The sequence below is a fragment of the Sciurus carolinensis genome, chromosome 8 (genome assembly GCF_902686445.1).
Source record: "Sciurus carolinensis chromosome 8, mSciCar1.2, whole genome shotgun sequence".
NCBI classification, from domain to species: Eukaryota; Metazoa; Chordata; class Mammalia; order Rodentia; family Sciuridae; genus Sciurus; species Sciurus carolinensis.
Window position 1 is genome coordinate 121461818 of NC_062220.1, and position 19909 is coordinate 121481726.

Here is a 19909-nt window from a genome sequence, read left to right on the forward strand (position 1 = left end):
TGAGCAGCATTGACTGCCTCACAGAAAAACAGTATTTCTTCTCATGATTCTTATGTTTCTCAGAGCCCAGAATGTGAAAAAGTATTCCAATATGTCTAAGTGGAAATCTGAAAATATTTTTTTTTTCTCTTATAATCTAAGAGATAAATGACGTTAGGATCTGAAACTGGTCTGGGCTAATACTTCATTGTCAAAGTTCTCAGTCTGTTTGATGACAGTTACTTTCACTAACATCTGTTACTTAGTTTTAAAACCAAAGTTGAAATGGCACTTATACACTTGTATATTTGTTTTTTCCTTGATATTACAACTTTTATATAAGTATTTACTTTCCCGTAAATTTTGTATATGTGAAGGTACTTAAAATTCCAGTTAAGTGTAGCTTAAGCTTGCCTACAGCCAGTTCCCACCCCATTTAAGTATTAGATTTGGGATAGTTTCTATTGCTGTGTCTTAGTTTGACAAGTTTTTGATCAGTATATAATCTATTGCTAATTTCAACCATTGTACATTCATCTCTAGAAATTTTAGTTGGACTTTTTAAAGTAGCTTTCATTTCTCTCGTGCTCAGGCTCCCCTATATTTCCCTATATTTTTTTAAATGAATGGAATAAATTTAGAGCAGCTCTTTTACATATTTATTTATTTATTTAGGTTGGTACTGGAGATTGAACCCAGGGCAAGCAGGTACTCTTACCTCCGAACTACATTCTTTTTTTTTTTTTTTTTGGGGCAGTGCCAGAGATTGAACCCGGGGCCTTGTACTTGCGAGGCAAGCTCGCAATTGAGCTATATCCCCAGCCCTTTCTTTTCTTTGCTTCCCTTCCTTAAGACAGGGTCTCACTGAGTTGCCTTGAACTTGCAAACCCATCTCAGCCTTCCAAATAGCCGGAATTACTAGTATGCATTACTACGTCCAACTTGTCTTAATATTCTTTTCTACTAAGTCTGTTATCTCTGTTACTTCTGGGTTTGTTTGTGGGATTTTGGGTGGATTTTTCTCTTCATTATAGATCATATTTTTGTACTTTTGGAATACTGGTACATTTTGATGGGATGCAGTCATTAACTTTACATTATCGGATGCTAGTTATTTTGGTATTCCTTTAAATATTTTTGGACTTTTTTTTTCCTCTGGGAAGCAGTTGTCTGAAAACAGTTTGATCCTTTTAGGACTTGATTTTACACATGCTTAGGCATGTCTAAAATAGCTATTGATGAAACTAATTTGGTCCTATTACTGAGGCAGTACCTTTCTAAGTTATTAACTTTCTAAGGATTCAATTTGATGCTCTGTGTTAGGGTGACTGATAGAGATGAAGTCCAAGGCTGGATTATTCCCAGCCTTGTTCCACTTGTTCCTTTCCTATTGCTCTTTGCTCAGCCTTGGAATTTCATTGTGCATGTGCTCTGATGAGACTCTATGGGAATTCCATGCAGATCTTCCCAGATCTTCTGTGATGCTCTCATCTCTCCAGTACTCTGCCCCACAAATTCTGACTGACTTGGGCTCTCAAACCCCAAATTCTGTCCTTGGCTCAGGGAAAATGCCATTTGAGTTTTCCTATTCTACATTGCAGTCTGAAAATCCTCCAGCTGGGTTAGTCACAGACCTCACCTTCCTGTCCTGTGCTGCCTTTTACAGTATCAGAAAAGTGTGTACACACACATACGTATATGTATGTTTGGTTTGGGGATGGTTTTTTTGTTTTTGCTTTATAAATTGTATAAGACAGGAGAGTAAATTTTTCTCCATGATGGCTAAAAGCAGAAACCTTTGAAAGTATTTAGAACTTTAGAAACTCCTTTAAAAACCTAAATTGTTTAAAAAAAAAAAAAAAAAAACAAGTTATTTTCTTATTTTAAGCCTTTTTGTCTTACATAACCTACACTGTATTGGCTATTTTCCCTTCCATTGGAATAAATTTAAGTCAGTTATCCCAGCATCCTAGTTTACTTTATGAACTGCCTCTTATAAATATTTTTAAACTATAGTATCTTTGGACTTATTTTAGTGAGTACACAAAGACCTGTTATTAATCCTACATCATGTATTGATCCTTAGGTTTGATAATGAAGGTTTTGTTCTTTTAGATAATGCTGCAGTAAATCTCTCTAATTTTAAGGATGTTCAAAGGGAGAAAGGCAAATGGGATGATGTCTTATTTATTTCAGTTTGCAGAGTATTTAGGCAATAGGAAGTATTAGATAAATATTAAACAATATGAGCTGGAAACAGTGGCCCATGCCTATAATCCCAGCTACTCAGGAAACTGAGGCAGGAGGAGGATTCCAAGATCCAGGCCAACCTGAGCAACTTGGCAAGACCCTGTCTCAAAAAATACAAAGGACTAGGAAACTAGGGATGTTGCTCTGTGGTAGCACACCCCTGGATTCAATTCCCTGTACCACCCACCCACCAAAAATCAAGTAATGAGTAGGATTTAACTTTTAAAAGTCAAAAAGGTAAAGTTTTCAGCGAGACTTTTAGGAATATTTTTATTCCATCAAATTCACCTGCATTTTTATACTTTAAAATAGCTATGAAATTATTTATTCTAGTTATTCAGTTAAACCCTAATTATCTACATGCTAATTATTTCATCAGCTTTAGAGGTATCATTTTGTAGACTACCTTTTTAAATTAAAATTTTAAGTTCTAATAATTTTAGATTTATAGGAAAGTTGCAAATAATGTGGAAGATCCCCATATGCCTCTCCTTCAGTTTGTTTCCCTTGACGTTAGCATCTTAACATTACTGTAGAATGTTTATCAAAGAAGCCTACACTAATATGTTGTTATTAGCTAAACTTCAGACTTTGATTTCACCAGTTTTCCCACAGATGTCCTATTTTCTGTTCCAGAATCATATCTGGATGTCACATGCATTTAGTTGGCACATCTACTTAGCCTCTTCTGATCTGTGACAGTTTTTTTTACCTTGACAGTTTTACGGAGTCGGAGTATTAGTTAGATATTTTATAGAATGCCCCTCAGTTTGGGTCTGTGTGATGTTTTTCTCACTTTAGCTGGGTTATGGGTTTGGGGAAGAATATTACAAGGTGAAATGCCCTTTGTATCTCATATTGAAGGGGTCACTTGGTTGAGGCCATATCTACTAGGTTTCTCCACTGCAGAGTAACTGTGTTTTCCCTTTCAAAACTTTATTTCACAGGGGCTGGGATTGTGGCTCAGTGGCAGAGTGCTTGCATAGCATGTGTGAGGCACTGGATTCAATTGTCAGCACCACATATAAATAAATAAAGGTTCTTTGCAAAAAACAAAAAGCAAACAGATATTCCATGGAAACAAGTCACTAAGACCAGCTGTCCCTAAGGTGTGGGGGTCAGGCCCAAGATTACATTTGAAATATCCTTAGCCACTGAGAAAGACTTGTGGCCTGGGCTTATTGTTATTTTGGGTATCATGGGTTTCCAGAGGCAGGCAGCTAGGACAGGTAGAAGCCAAGTTGTCAAGAACTGTGGCCAGTAGTTTGTTTTTTAATAGCATTTGGACTTCCTTACATGATTTTGTTAAGAAATCTTCTACTGTAAGGCATTATAAGCATAGTTTTGTTTCCCCCCATAAATTTGGTTACAACCGCTGTAAAGAATTGAGCAAGTCAAAACATACAGTTCTGCCCTTGAGGAATTTTGTGTAATTGGAGACGATTTGAACCGGACCCAGTTAGGAAACATGAAGTTTGTAAAATGCAATCTGCCTTGGGCCCCGTTATCCACAACTATAACCCATACTGTCACTGTGAGTTAGCTAAATTAAGGACTCCTTCCCTCCAGAGTACACTGCTGTCCCCCTTCCATTCTTTTAACAAATTGCTACCTAAGAGAACTTTATAAAAATTAAAATATTGCCATGCTTAAACTCTGCTTAACATTCTTTGGTAGATTCCCAAGATAAAATTGTAGGCATCTAAATATGTCCTGATCCTTACTTACATCTCCAAGTTCAACCCTTGCCATGCTCCCCAGTGTATCAGAGTCTCTGTAAGTGCTTCATGCCCCACATTTCCATGGTCCTCTGCACCTTTGCACATGTGTCTCCTTTTCCTGGCATTGACCACTTTCTTATCCCCCTGGTTTGCTTTGGGAGCCTTCTTTTACCCCATCTAGCCCCCTAACCTTGACCCACCCACTGCCATCATAACTCCCTGTGCCTCTTTCACTTGTTTACTGAAATTTCCTGTTTCCCCCTCCTTGCCTGTCACTTTTTTTTAAGTCAACTGTTCTCTTTATACTCTTATCCCTCTTCCCGTTCATTTTCTTACTTAGGCCATGTTGTTACAGGATTCAGTGAGTGTTTTCCAGTTCTTACCTTCTTGATCTCTCCTATTTGAAATACTTTCCTTCTTTGACCTCAGAAATGGCACACTTCCCTGTTCTTGCTGTGTGGTTAAGCATATGGACTCTGGAGCTGAACAAGGGTTCTCAGTCCATTATTCATTCATTTTTTCCTTCTCTCTCTCTTTAAAAGTTTTCTTGTTCTCTTAACTGCTCAGGAGACCTCTTTTCCTGCTATCATTTCTCCTCAACAGTTTTTCTTCTAAGGATTCCCTACCTTGATCTCTCCTTAAGCTTCTGGAAAAACAGAATCATCATCTCTTTCATCTGAATCACTCACAGACATCCTTAGATGTCTAAATCAGGATGTTAAAACTTGACCCTCAACTCCCATCTTCATTTTGCACCTCCTAGATCCAGGCCTGCCCCTCATGTTTGCAAGGCCTTGGACAAGGATACAAATGGAGCCCACATGTCTTTAAAGTCAAGCTAAGAAACACTAAATAGAATGTATTCTTTCCTCCTACCATAATAGAAATATCTTCTTAATGACCTGGAATGTCACAAATAGAAAATTCTCAGACTTCTTAGAGTTCTGTGCTTTCATTTTCAAGAGAGCAAGGCTCCAACAACCCTTTTCTCTTCTGAGCCACAGTAATATCTCCCACTATGAGCTTAAGTGTGTATGCATAGGATCTGCCAGTCTGCACAGTTCATGTGCAGTGCATACCTGTGAACACCTGCTAATTGGCCACCTCTTGGGTGCACAGATTGGAGGGACATTCTGCTCTCAGGAGAGCTGCTGGGCATAAGAAATCTACTGCAGTTCTTGGTGCAAGGAAATCCGGGGCTCATGAGAAGGGCATGGTCTGGTGAGGGCCAGTTGTTGCCACGAAATGTCCTAGTCACATCCCATCCATGTATTTCTTCTTGCTTTTCTTTGTGCCCTTGCTTTTATATCCTTTAGGATATGGTTTATATAAACTTCAGTCATCATTTAATTCTTACCCTTATTTGAAATTACTCTACCCAGATTCTTCTTGAGTTTCAGAAGTACTTTTACTATGCTAAAAGTGTTATATTATGTGTTCCTATCTCCTTTCCTCACTGAATTGCAGGTTCTCAAGCAGGATCATTATTTCATTGTGCCTCCAATCCTAACATAAATTCTTAAAGATGGGAAGTGCTTAATGTATGTGGCTTGAATTCACCACAACTCTGGTGTCATTCTCCTGTTGTTGTGGTAACCCTATCAAAACAGGAAATGAAGTTAGTTTAGCATGACTTGTTCATAATTGACTACTCATGCTGGTTCCCTTTATTTCCCTAAGTGATCACAAAACATGTTAAATACTCCAGAATCTACTTATGTATTTACTGGTCATTATGTTTCTGGAATCTGTTCCCACCCACTTTGACCTTGGAATGGACCATGTGTCCAAAGAGCCCTGGTTCCTTCCTTTCTTAATTTTTTTGGGGGTGGGGGTGTTGTTGCTTTTTTAAAATTACTATATTAAGGAGGGATATGCAATATTTTGCATATACTTAAAGTATAAAATTTGATAAGTTTTGAAACACCCATGAAACCAGCACAATGAACATATCTATCACCTCCAGAAGTTACCAGTATCCATGTGTAATCCCCTCCCCTACAGCCCCAGATAACCCAAATGATCTTTCTATTCCTTTATTAGTTTATATTTTATATAAATGAAAGCACTTTTCTCTTGATTTGGCTTTACTCAGAATAACTTATTTTGAGATTCATCTTTTTATATCAAAAGTTTGTTTCCTTTTGTCAAATAGTAGGAATCTTCTCTAAGAATTGATATATATCTCCAACCTCCAACCTTGACCACTTCCCATTCCCTAGGACTTAGGGGTCTTAGGGTAGGAATCATCTGGACTTGAAGTTGTGTTCATTTAAGATGATTGGGTACTCTTCAATATCTTGAACTCAAGGGCAGGGTATTATCTATAATCTTCATATCCTAATGTTAGAATAGTCCTCTTTTCACAGAAGGTACTAACCCAATGCTTGCTAAATTCTTTGCTCAAGTGAGAATGAGGTTAAATAAAGAAATTTTGTACTGCCTTGAAATAATTGTCCTTTTAAAATATTTTTATGTTGGTCAGGAATTCCAAAATAATTGTTTCCTCTTTAAAGGGTATTCTATAGTAATTCTTTTTTTTTTTTTTTAACTTAAAAAAACTTGTTAAAAAAATTTTGTACTTTAGTGTTTGAAGAGGTTCATAGTGGATCTTTAATCAAAATAATATGTAGGGCTGGAGTTGTGGCTCAGTGGTAAAGTGCTTCCCTAGCATGTGTGAGGCACTGGGTTCAATTCTCAACCCCACATATAAATAAATGAATAAAATAAAGGTCTATTATCTAAAAAAAATTTTTTTAAATAATATGTAGTATGAAGTTTTTGCACCCTTCCCTATCCCTTTGTGCCCCACTTCTGCCTAGCATCCTATTCTTCCCCTCATAACTACTCATACTACTTCCTTGTGTATCTTTTCAGTTTAATGCAAATACTATTTTTTTTTTTTTTTTACTCTTAATTCTTTATTAGGAAAAGGAAGCATACTAGCCACTGATGTAGACCTTGCTTTTTTTTGTTTTATTTTTTTGTTCTGTTTTGGGGAGTTTTGTTTGTTGGTTTGTTTTTGGCTTAATCTTAATCTTTCTACATCATTTTTTGTTTTTTAACCTCTAGAGTATTCAATTGTATGGAAAACCAATTCCCTATTGGTGGGATTTTTTTTTTAATTGAACTTTATTTTGGGATAATTATAAATTCAGAGTTATAAGAAGTAATACATAGATCCCATTTCCCCCCAGTAGCAACATCTTGCATCACTATAGTTCAGTATTGCAACAGACAGATGAACATTAATGCAATTCACAGAGCACATTCATATGTTTTATAGGTACTTGTGTGTTTATGTGATTATTTAGTTCTGTACAATTTTTATCACATGTAGATTTATGTAGCCTCTACCATTCTTTTTTGACATCTATTGAAATATTTCATTTTTTAAAATACATCTTGTTCTCCCTTTTTAGTGGTTCATTGAAGGCTTGGTCCCAGCTGATGACACAATTGGGTGGTGGTGCAAACTTTAGAATGTGGAACCTAATGGGAGGGAATTAGTTCACTGGGGGTATGCCCATGAAGGGGATATTGATACCCTGACCTATCCTCTCTGTCTTTTGACTCTTGGCTGCTAACAAAAAGAGCATCTTCACTCTACCATGCAGTCCCCATTGTTATGTTCTGCCTCACCCACAGGCCCAAAGAAATGGAGCCAAATGATCATGGACTGACATCATAAACAAAAATAAACCTTTCTTTCCACAAGTTGATTTAATTTTTTAAAATTATAATAGCACAACAAAATACACCATCTTACCATCTTACTCATTTTCAAGTGTACAGTTCAGTAGTATGAAGTGTATCTATTGTCATGCAACAGATCTATAGAATTTTTTCATATTGGAAAACTGAAACTCTGTATCTATTGAGCGCTGTCTTCCCATTTCCTCCTCCTCTCGTCTTTGGTAACCACCATTTTACTTTTTGATTCTGTGAGTATGATAACTGGATACCACATGTGATTAGAAGCATGTGTCTTTTTGTGACTGACTTACTCCATTTAGGATCATGGCCTCACAGTTCATCCATATCATAGCATGTGATAAAGTTTCCTTATTCTCGTTTTCGTTCTCTACCTTTATTGGGGAATAATTGACAGATTAAAATCTTAAATATTGATGATGATTAGTTTTTGGGTTTTTTTGGTACCAGGGATTGAACCCAGGGATCTTTAATCACTGAGCCACATCCCCAGCTCTTTCTTTTTATTTTTTTATTTTGAGACAGGATCTAGCTAAGTAGCTTAGAGCCTTTCTAAGTTGCTGAGGTTGGCTTTGAATTTGTGATGCTCCTGCCTCAGCCTTCTAAACCACTGGGATTACAAGCATATGCCACCACACCCAGCTGATGGTGATGTTCTGATGTTAAGTATTCATTGTGAAATGATTCCCACAATCAAGCTAATTAATATATCTGTCACCTCTTTTCCTGTATGTAGTAAGAACACTGAAGGTTTACTCTCAGCAAATTTCATATATACAATACAGCATTATTAACTACAGTCACTGTGCTGTACATTAGAACTCTAGAATTTATTCATCCTGCACAACAAACTGTACTAACCAACGTCCCCCAACCCTCCAGACCCTGGCAATCACCATTCTACTCTGCTTTTATGACTTTTAGATTCCACACATAAGTAGACAACAAGCAGTATGTGTCTTTCTGTGCCTGGCTTATTTAACTTAGTATACTGTCCTCTAGGTTCATCCATGTAATCACATGTTTTGATACATATTGTGAAATCATCATGTAAAGCTAATTAACCTATCCATCATTTCACATACTTAACATTTTTTGTGTAAGAACATTTAAGACTTAATCTCTTAGTTTTAAAATAACATACAATGAATCATTAGTAACTATAGTCATCCTGCCATACAACAGATCTTCAGAACTTACTAATCTTAACTGATAGTTCATACACTTTAACATCTCCCCATTTTCCCTACCTCTTGTCCATACCATGCTCTAATTACTACAGCTTTGTAATGTGTTTTGAAGTTAGGTAAGAGGATGCATCCATCTTTTTCTTGTTCAAGATTCCTTTGACTATTTAGAGTCTTTCATGGTTCCTTATAAATTTGGGGATATTTCTGTGGGGGGGAAAATACTATTGAAATTTTGCATTGAATCTGTAGATTGCTTTGGATAGTATAGACATTTAAGCAATTCTTCCAGCCATGAACACAGGCTATCTTTCCATGTATTTATGCCTTTGATTTCTTTCATCAGTGTTTTGTAGTTTTCAGTGTACAAATCCTTTACCTCCTTGGCTTAATTTATTCCTAATTATTTTGTTGATGCTATTATAAATGTCTCTTGTAGCTTGTTAGTGCATAGAAACAGCTGATTTTCTATGTGAATTTTATATTTGCTACTTAATTTATTCTAACAGGCTTTTTTTCTTCTTTTTTTGGTCAAGTCTTTAGAATTTTCTACATATAAGGTAATGTCTGGGCTGGGGTTGTTACTCAGTGGTAGAGGGCTTGCCTGGCACATGTGAGGCACTGAGTTTGATCCTCAGTACCACATAAAAATAAATAAATTAAGGTATTATGTCCATCTACAACTAAAAATATTTTTTTTAAAAAAGATCATGTCGAAGCTGGAGTTGTGGCTCAGTGGTGGAGCACTTGCCTGGCATGTGTGAGGCCCTGGGTTCAATCCTCAGCACCACATATAGAAATTAATAAATAAATAAATAAAATAAAGGTCCATTGACAAAAAAAAAAAAATCATGTCTACAGAGATTTCTTTATCCATTCATTGGTCAGTGGATATTTGGGTTGCTTTCACAGCTACCCAAATATTTTAGGCTGCTGTGTTTGATGCTACCATCAATGTGGGTTTGTCATTATCTCTCAGAAATCCTGCTTTAAATTACTTTGGATATATATCCAAAAGTGGAATTACTAGATTATAATGCAGTTCTGTCTCTAATATTTTGAGGAAGCTCCATACTGTGTTGTGCAGTAACTATGCCACTTTACGTGCCCATCAACAGTGCACAGGGTTCCAAGTTTTCTCCATCCTTGTCAATACTTCGTATCTTCTGTTTTTCTCAATAGTGACAATCCTGATAAGTGTAAGATATTAACTCACTATGGTTTTGATTTACATTTCTCTAATAGTGATGTTGAACATCTTTCATATGCTTCTTGACCATTTGTGTATCTTCACAGAAATGTGTATTCACCATGATGCTTTAATTTTATTCTTTTTTTTTATTATTCTTTTTCATAGTTGTAGATGGACATAATACCTTTATTTATTTATTTTTATGTGGTCCTGAGAATCAAACCCAGTGCCTCACACGTGCTAGGCAAGTATGCTACCACTGAGTTACAACCCAAACCCCAATGCCTTAATTTTAATGTGTTTCTTTTTTAATGAAACATTCTTGGATTCTTTTTTATATTTAAAAAAAATTTTTTTTAGTTGTAGATGGGCACATTTGTCTTTGTTTATTTATTTATTTATTTTTATGTGGTGCTGAGAATCAAACTTAGTGCCTCACACATGCCAGGCAAGTGGTCTACCACTGGGCTACAGCCCCATCCCATGTTCTTGGATTTTTATGGTAAATATTACTTGGTCATAATGATTTTTTTTTAACCACCATTATTGGGGATTGAACCTAGGAATGCTCTACCACTGAGGTATATCTATCGCCCTTCATATTTTTTCATTTCAAGATAGGGTCTCGCTAAGTTGCCCATGCTAGTCTGAAACTTGTGAGCTCCTAAGTAGCTAGGATTAGCCTTGCACCACCATGCCCACCTTGGATTATTCTTTTAATGTGTTGTGAAATCATATTTATTCATTTATCTTTTGATGTTTATATTCAAGTTTGTGCTTAGACAAAAACTTGGTCTTTAGTTTTGGTTTTAATTCTTTTCATCTTAATCATATTTAAAGGTTGTTTGCTTTATACGGATTAGTTAAGAAACTATTTTTTCTCTTTCATTTTTGAAACTTTTTTCTCAACTTTGAAGTTTACTGAACCTTTGAATTTTTTCCTTTTGAAAAGAGCAGGTTTATCAGTTAAAAGGAAAAATATAAGTATCCTGAATTTAATCCATCCCAAAACTTTATAATCACAAATCACATTACATTCCCATACTGCAATTATAAATTGTTTAGAAGACATTTATTTAAAGTACAGAACTGTAGTGTGTCTCTAGTTGGAGAGAAAAGGGAGAAAAACAAAAACAGGGTTGACTATAGCAAACTGATTTTAAACACAAACTATTAAGAGGCACTAAAAAGTTCATGGTAAAAGATCAGTTAATGAAGTATGTTTGCCAAGTATCAGAACAGTAAAATATATAAAACAAAATGGAGAAAACCAAGGAGATATAGCAAATGTAGGATTTTTATGAAGAATGTAACCTCTTGGTGATCAGTACTGTTATGATTATATAAACCAAAAATGCAGCAAAAAGGATAGAGCAGACCAAAACAGACCATACTCCATGGTCAGGGTCACACTTTCTTTTCAAGTAGGAATGGCCTTCTAACTTAAAAGATGTCAGTTGTTTCATCACTAAATGTTGATACAAAGTGGGACACACCAACCTGCAATCTTGTTGGATTATCATTTTGTAAAGCAAATATGTGATTTGACTACTATTTAGTAAAACAAGAAATTTTGGGCTGGGGATATAGCTCAGATGGTGGCCCTGCGTTTAATCCCCAGAAATGCGCAAAAAAAAAAAAAAAAAAAAAAAAAAAAACTAAAAATATATAAAGATGAGTTTAAACGAGTGTTTCACATCTTTTTAAATTGTTTATTTCTTCGTTCATTCATTCATTTTTGCATTACTAAGAATGAAACCCCAGGGCTTCATTCCTGCCACTAAGCTATAACCTCAGCCTTTTATTAATCAATGGTCCCTTTTGTTGAAGATGTGATCTTTATATGATTTGAATTACCAACAAATTTTTCTTAATTTTTTAAAATTTTTACAGACTGCATTTTAATTCATTGTACACAAATGGGGTCAAAATTTTTCACTTTTATTGTTGTACACAGTGTAGATTCACAACATCCATGTTATCATAAATGTACATAGGGTAATACTGTTTCATTCTACTATCTTTCTGTCCCCCACACCCTCCAGCCCCATTTTCCTCTGTCCCCTGCCCCTCTGACTGCATTTTCCTGAGCACCAACCAAAGTTCATTCATAAATCTCTCGCTCCCCACCCCCCTCGTTATATATTGACATGCACTTATCAGAGAAAACCTTCGGCCTTTGGTTTTTTGGGCTTGGCCTATTTCACTTAGCATATTTTCCAACTTCATCCATTTATCAGCAAATACCATAATTTTATTCTTCTTTATGGCTGAGTAATATTCCATTGTGCAGTTTCTTTAGCCATTCATCATTTGAAGGGTATTTAGGTTGATTCCATAATGTAGCTATTGTGAATTGAGCAGCTATAAACATTGATATGACTGCTTTACTGTAATATGCTGAGATTAAGTCCTCTGGATATAAACCAAGGAGTGGGATAGCTGGGTCAAATGGTGGGTTCATTCCAGGTTTTCTGAGGAATCTCCATACTGCTTTCCAGAGTGGCTGCACCAGTTTGCAACTCCACCATTTATGTATGTGCCTTTTTCCCCACATCCACTCCAATACTTATTATTGCTTGTGTTCTTACAGTAGCCATTCTAATTGGAGTTAGGTGAAATCTTAGGGTGGTTTTGATTTGCATTTCAATACTTACTAGAGATGCTGAGCACTTTTTCATATATTTGTTGATCACCTGTATATCTTCTTCTGTGAAGTGTCTGCCCAGTTCCTTAGCCCATTTATTGATTGAGTTCTTTGTATTTTGGGTGTAAAGTTTTTAAAGTTCTTTATAAACTTTGGAGATGAGTGCTCTGTCTGAAGTATGTGTGGAAAAGATTTTCTCCCACTCTGTAGGCTCTCTTTTCATATTATTGATTGTTTCCTGTGCTGAGAAAAAACTTTTTAGTCGGAATCTTTCCCATATAGTGATTCTTGCTTTTATTTCTTGCACTATGGGGGTCTTCTTAAGGAAACTTGGCCTACTTTTTCTTCTATTTGGTGAAGGGTCTCAGGTTTATTGAGACATGATTTGTATTCCCAGTCATATGGGCTTATTTTTCGTTTTTAACTTGACTTGGTTTCTCCTTCGGTTAGTTTTTCCTTTAAGGTAGTTCCTCCCTTTGCTGACCTCCATTGTTGTTTTTCATTTCCTCCTCATGGAATATATTGTTGAGAATATTCTGTAGTGCAGGCTTTCTGTTTGTAAATTCTTTTAACTTTTTCTTATCATGGAAGGATTTTATTTCATCTTCAAATCTGAAGGTTAGTTTTGCTGGGTATAGGATTCTTGGTTGGCAACCATGTTCTTTCAGAACTTGAAATATGTTGTTCCAGGCCCTTCTGGCTTTTAGAGTCTGGGCTGAGAAATCTGCTGATGTCCGTATTGGTTTCCCCCTATATGTAATCTGATGTTTTTTTCTCTTGCAGCCTTCAAAATCCTATCTTTATTTTGTATGTTAGGCATTGTCATTATAATGTTCCTTGGTGTGGACCTGTTGTGATTTTGTGCATTTGGTGTTCTGTAAGCCTCTTGTATTTGATTTTCTATTTCATTCTTCAGGTTTGGGAAATTTTCTGCTATTATTTCATTGAATAGGTTGTTTATTCCTTTGGTTTGTATCTCTGTGCCTTCCTCAATCCCAATAATTCTTAAATTTGGTCTTTTCATGATGTCGCATAGTTCTCGGAGGTTTTGTTCATGTTTTTTTACCATCTTCTCTGATCAACTTTATTTTCAAGATTAAATATTTTGCTTCATTGTCTGAGATTCTGTCTTCCAAGTGGTCTAGTCTGTTGGTGGTGCTTTCCATTGAGAGTTTTATTTGGTTTATTGTTTCCTTCGTTTCAAGTATTTGTTTGTTTGATTTGTTTGTTTGTTTTTAAGAATCTCTGTCTCTCTGTTGAAATGATCTTTTACTTCCTGCAGTTGCTCTTTCAACTGCTATTAGAGTGATTGTTCATTGCCTGCATTTGCTCTCTTATTTCATCCTTTGCTTCACGAATCATTTTAATTATGTGTATTTTGAAGTCCTTTTCTGACATTTCTTCTACCATACTGTCACTAGATTCTATTAATATAGAATCTAGTTTTGTTTGGAACATTTTCTTCCCTTGTTTTTTCATGTTGTTCACGTATCTTCCCCTTCATCCGTGCAGTGCTGGGGTATTGCAGTTTTCCCCCTATAGTCTTATAGTGACCCTCTAGGTTTCCAAAACCTCTTCTTTAAGGGGGAGATCAATATTAGCAGTACCCAGTACAGACAATATGTAACCCTAAACCAAACAGTCCCTATGAAGGCATTAACAATATTGTCATAACAAACAGAATGAGTTCAATCATAATCTACAGTATAACAAACAGTTTGTAGTAAGGTCTGCAGTTTCTAATGGAGGACAAAGAAGATGGAAGGACAAAGAAGATGGAGAGGGATGTAGGATGTAACTGTTAGTGGGATAGGATAAGAGTATATAGAAGTTCTAGATCGTAGAAAGTGTGAAAGTGTAATCAAAAGAAGTCGGTCATTAGCGTGACAAAAGGGAGAAAGAGAATGAGGAGACAGGTAAACAAAAGGAAAATAGAACAAGAAAAGTAACGAAGTGAAACGTTTAAAAATTTCAAAATTGAGAGGGAAAAAAAAGTCTACACTGTAACAGTCGTATAGTATTCAAATCTCCAGTCTTCAATAGCCTGGTGCATGAGAGGTACCTGACAATGAGCTTCTGGGATAACCCAAGATGGCCACTCTGGCTTCCAAATGTGTTGGCAAATGGGGAGCTGAAGCTTGGGGGTGTAGGCGTGGTTGTTCAGGGGTCCTGGAGGCAGGTTGCGGTTGTTCAGGCTGAAGGGGTCCTGGAGATGGGACTCGGTCAGTCCGGCCTGGGATTCTACAGGTCCTGGCTGTTGTCTCAAAATGACAGCAGCCACGTGTAACCAAATCTGCAGGTTCTGTGACAGTGGACTTCCAGGCAACAGCAGGCAGCTGGCGATTCACTGGCGGTCTGCGGTCAGTCTTCTGGCTACTGACAGATGATTTGTAGGTGAACCTTGGGTGGTGGGTAGTTGAAAGGCACGTAGCAGGCAAGAGGCAGGCAAATGATGGATGATAGGCGCCAGTCAGTAAGCAATCTGCACTCAAAACAGTCGATATGCTGGCAGACTGCAGGTGAACGCAGTGAACAAATGGGGTAAAGAGCAGGCGATTGATAAGCAGCAAAGACTGCCTCACCAAGAAACAGATATCCTCTCCTTGAAACCTGAGTTATGGAGCGACAAAGAACGCAACCTCTCTCTAGTCCTCCATCTTGGATCCTCTCCCAAAAGTGTTTTTATTTCTAAAACTATTTATTCTCAATATTGGATAAACTTGCTTAAACTACACATCCAAATTATTCTTCTATTCAAGGAAATATATTTCATTTCACAGCATTAAGGGACAGCGTACAGTATCTTAATGGCATTGTGGAATAATTGAAGCTGAAAAAGTCAAAATTCCCTCCTACTATGTTTCCCTCCTAGAGCATAGTCTTGTGGTAGAATCAGACAAATGCAACGATTCTTAAAATAAACTGATAAATATCATTATGGAAGCACAATCTTTTGTTGAAGTTATTTTACTTGCCCTTACCCTGAGAAAATAAGAAAAAAGATTGTATTGCCTATAAGTGTTATTTCATTGCTTTGATCAATAGATGAGACGTGACATTTATTAATATAAAATCTTTATAGAAAACATTTCAATAGAATGTTGATTATGAACATAATTATAATACTCAAGGTTTAAATTCATCATGAAATTGAACATATAATTTTTATTCTTCTGCTTGAAGTTATATTTAGTTGGATTTTAACTGGGCCCTGTGTTTTGGCTATGAAAATATTTACTGAAGTCTACTTTATAGGTTTTGTTGTAATACTAGCCCAACATCCTAGTTCTGTTTCTTGGGCACAGAATAGAAATATGTCATTTTGCAATTAAGAGAAACAGTATTGATACAGAAGTAGTCAAGGCATTCTATTGGGTCTTTGTTAGGGATGAAGATGTAATTGATCATTTGAACATTTTCTGCTGAGTCAGGAATTTACTACAGCAGTAAGTTCTTGTTTTGGAGGCAGAAGTGATTACTCTCACCAGAATACAATTGCTATGTAAGACAGTGGGAAATGATTTTGTGTATCTGGCATAAACCCGTGTTTTGGGTTTATGAAAATGGGCATCTACCCAGGGAACAAGGCCAAGTCCTCTGTCAAATTTGAGGTTTGGTCATTGCCATATTCTGTCAGCTGTTTTCTCCCTACCTTGAGACTTTTTTTAATGGATAACAAACCTGCTACCTTCACAGTTATGTAACAAATATTTATACAGAATAAAATTTTAGTATTGTATTCTTTCCACCAAGATATTCTGTGGGCTGTTGTTAATACCATCTCCCCCCCTCACTTTTTTTTTAAGCTCTGCCTATGATAATATCAACAAAGTTCGAGTAGCTATCAAGAAAATCAGCCCTTTTGAGCACCAGACCTACTGCCAGAGGACCCTGAGGGAGATAAAGATCTTACTGCGCTTCAGACATGAGAACATCATTGGCATCAATGATATTATTCGGGCACCAACCATCGAGCAAATGAAAGATGTGTATCCTTTTCTGGCAGTTAGCTGACTCTACTGCTTAATCACCTTGTTGAGTAAATGTAACTTAAAGTTTACTAGACTTATCAGAATAAAGGAAAAATATATAAAGCATATTTAAGAGGAGATTGTAATCTGCTTGCTGTTGCCCATAATGCTTGCATCTTTTAAATTTTTTTCTCTCATTTTATCATTTGTTAGTAATTAATTTTAGTATCTTTTAGGTAAGTCCAATGTTTTCTTTGTTGGTTTCAGTAAAGATTTTCTTTAAATGTAGTTATGGAAAATATTGGTTAATGTAATTTCCAGTCATGTGTTTTCCATTCAGTGATGGTTTGTTATCATGGTGAAAAAGGAAACAAAAAGGCAGTCCAGAAAGAGCATTCACCAGATACCATCTAAGTCAAATCTGTACTGTCCTCTTTGACAGTATCATCGCTTTATCTTTAAAGTGAAGGAACTTGGCCTCATGATCTTTAAGGCCATCTCCACCCTGAAATTAATGTGAATAACCATGACTAACATTAGAAATCTGGATTATGGTCGAGCATGGCGACACACACCTATAATCCCAGCAACTGAGGAGGCTGAGGCAGGAGGATCACAAGTTTGAGCCCAGCTTCAGCAATTTAGCAAGGCCTTAAGCAATTTAGTGTGACCCTGTCTTAAAATAAAAAATAAAAAGGGCTAGGGTTGTAGCTCAGTGGTAAAGCCCCTCTGGATTCAATCCCTAGTTCCAAAAAAAAGAAAAGAATCTGGATTAAGCAAATCCAGAGGATATTGCCTGGGTAAAGACTACAAATGGAGGAGGCATTAAGCATGCTAAAGGCTACTGTAATATTCCTACCAATTTGTCCAATTTGTGGTTTAACTCTTCCTGGAAATTTCAGTTTGCTCTTTCCAAGGGGCCCTCTTCATTTTTAAATAGTTCTGTTAATAAGGTATAGTGATATTTTTAAGTGAAATGACTCCTGCTGCTACCCACCTGTTGGTCCTACTTTATTTCCCTTTTGTTCTGAAAACAAGCCTCTTGCAGATGACAGGTTTTTAAGTCCTGTGTCTTGAGTTCCATGTAGGTCTCATCTAGCACAAATATAAGAAACAGAATAGTATTTATGCAGAAATGAATTTTTAAAATACAAAAATATAATAAGGAATGTTAAAAACACAAGGCTTCTGTAAGAAAGAAGGTAGCCATGCAAGAAAGCAAGAGAAGCAAAGTCAGCACACAATCCTTCTTAGCATAACTTCCCTTGGTCTTATTTTTTATAGGATCTTAGTCGAAAGAATTGTTTTAAAAATTAAGATGAGGGTTGGATTTAGTATCCATGTATTTCCAGAGTTTTATGATTGTTTTTTGAGGATATGAGGGGGTGACAAAAAGGAAGGAAGAAAAGAATAATGACATTAGAAGTGGTTACTGGGCCAAAGAAATGAAGGAGTCAGTGCTTTGGGCTAGCACCCACCCTCCGTAAACTTGAGGGGGGTTATGATGGTAGTTTAGAGACCAAGGAAGTTGAGACTTTAAGATTAGCTAATATTTCAGTTTCAGTTTTTAGGGCCTGAAATCAGCCACATTATACACGTATAATGTCTGTTTTCTCATAGGACATAAGCAAGGAGTTAACTATTTCAGATTCCTTCCAGAAAGATACACCAAATTTTCTTCAGTTTCTCCTTTCCCTTGAAAACTTATGGGCCATTTGGGAAGAGAACTGAGAGAAAGTGAATTTTGTTGTTAATGTTTTGCTAAGTGTGACCAGCTATTTGGTATTTTACTTTAACCTCTCCATACAGATATATAGTACAGGACCTCATGGAAACAGACCTTTACAAGCTCTTGAAGACACAACACCTCAGCAACGACCATATCTGCTATTTTCTTTACCAGATCCTCAGAGGATTAAAATATATCCATTCAGCTAACGTTTTGCACCGTGACCTCAAGCCTTCCAACCTGCTGCTCAACACCACTTGTGATCTCAAGGTCAGCCAGGCTATTATTTTAGGGTGATGTATATTGGGGGGGGGGGGCTCTTACTAACGCATTGTTATTTATCATACATATTTAAGATTATTCCAGAATACACTTAAATAGCAAAAAATGCAAGCGAAGGGTGCTAATCATCATCTTCTCTATCCCCTTCTTTCTTTCTAGAGATAATAAACATGTGTGCCTTTTTATATTTTTCTGTGCAAATACTATGTGTTAAGGTTTTAAATGTTTCATTAGCAAACTTTTTGTTCACACTTTCTATAAGAAACACTCAGAAATCGACAGAAAACAACCTTACTGTCTTTAGTCTTTAATAAGACCTTTCATAAACGGAGGAAAACCCAAGATCTTTTATAGTCTTCAAATTTATCGTGAAAATATGCAGCATTTATTCATTTCTGGTTTAATAGATAGCAGAGAAAGGAGATCTACAGATATCTTAGTTGTAATGAAGGAATATAAATTCAGACTAGTACATATTAATAATTTAAAATTAAAAACTGGAAAGGTGCTGGGGCTCAGTGGCAGAGCGCTTGCCTTGTACGTGTAAGGCACTGGGTTTGATCCTCAGCATCTCATAAAAATAAACAATACAAGATGCAGTATTTCCCACATTGATCTACGGATTTAGTTCAGTCCCTATCACATCCCCAGTAGCTTTGTTTTTTGGTTTGGGAGGTTTTGTTTGTTTTAAGAAATTGTCAAACTAATTCTAAAATTCATGTAGAAATTCAGGAGACCTAGTGTAACCAAACAGTATTAGAAGTGAGCAAAGTTGGAAGACTTGGATTTTTTGAAGACTCACACTTTCTGATTTCAAAATTTACTACAAAGGTATGGTAATTAAGACAGTATAGTACTGGCCAAAGGATAGACATAGAGGAGAACTGATAGTCAATAAATAAACCTCATGTGTCTGTGGCCAACTGATTTTTCTTTGCTTGTCTAGAGGATTCCCTGAAGTGAGGACTGAGACTCACTTTTTTTTTTTTTTTTTTTTTTTTTTGGTTCTGGGGGTTGAACCCAGGGCCTTGTGCTTGTGAGGCAAGCACTCTACCAACTGAGCTGTATCCCCAGCCCTGGTCAACTGATTTTTGACAAGGATATCAAGACCACTTGGTAGGGAAAGAATCATCTTTTCAACAGATGATACTGGGACATCTGGATAGCCACATCAGAAAAGTGAAATTGGTTGTCTGCCTTGTACAAAAATGAACTCAGAAACAGATCAGAGACCTGA

General features: G+C 36.4%; 1 protein-coding gene across 1 annotated transcript in view; it reads left to right on the forward strand.

Moving 5' to 3' along the window:
• Positions 1–19909, forward strand: part of Mapk1 (mitogen-activated protein kinase 1) — a 99780-nt gene that overhangs the window by 42318 nt on the left and 37553 nt on the right. Inside the window, 2 exon segments of the mRNA XM_047560833.1 lie at positions 16497–16679; positions 18471–18660. Of these exon segments, the coding sequence (XP_047416789.1) occupies positions 16497–16679; positions 18471–18660 (373 nt within the window).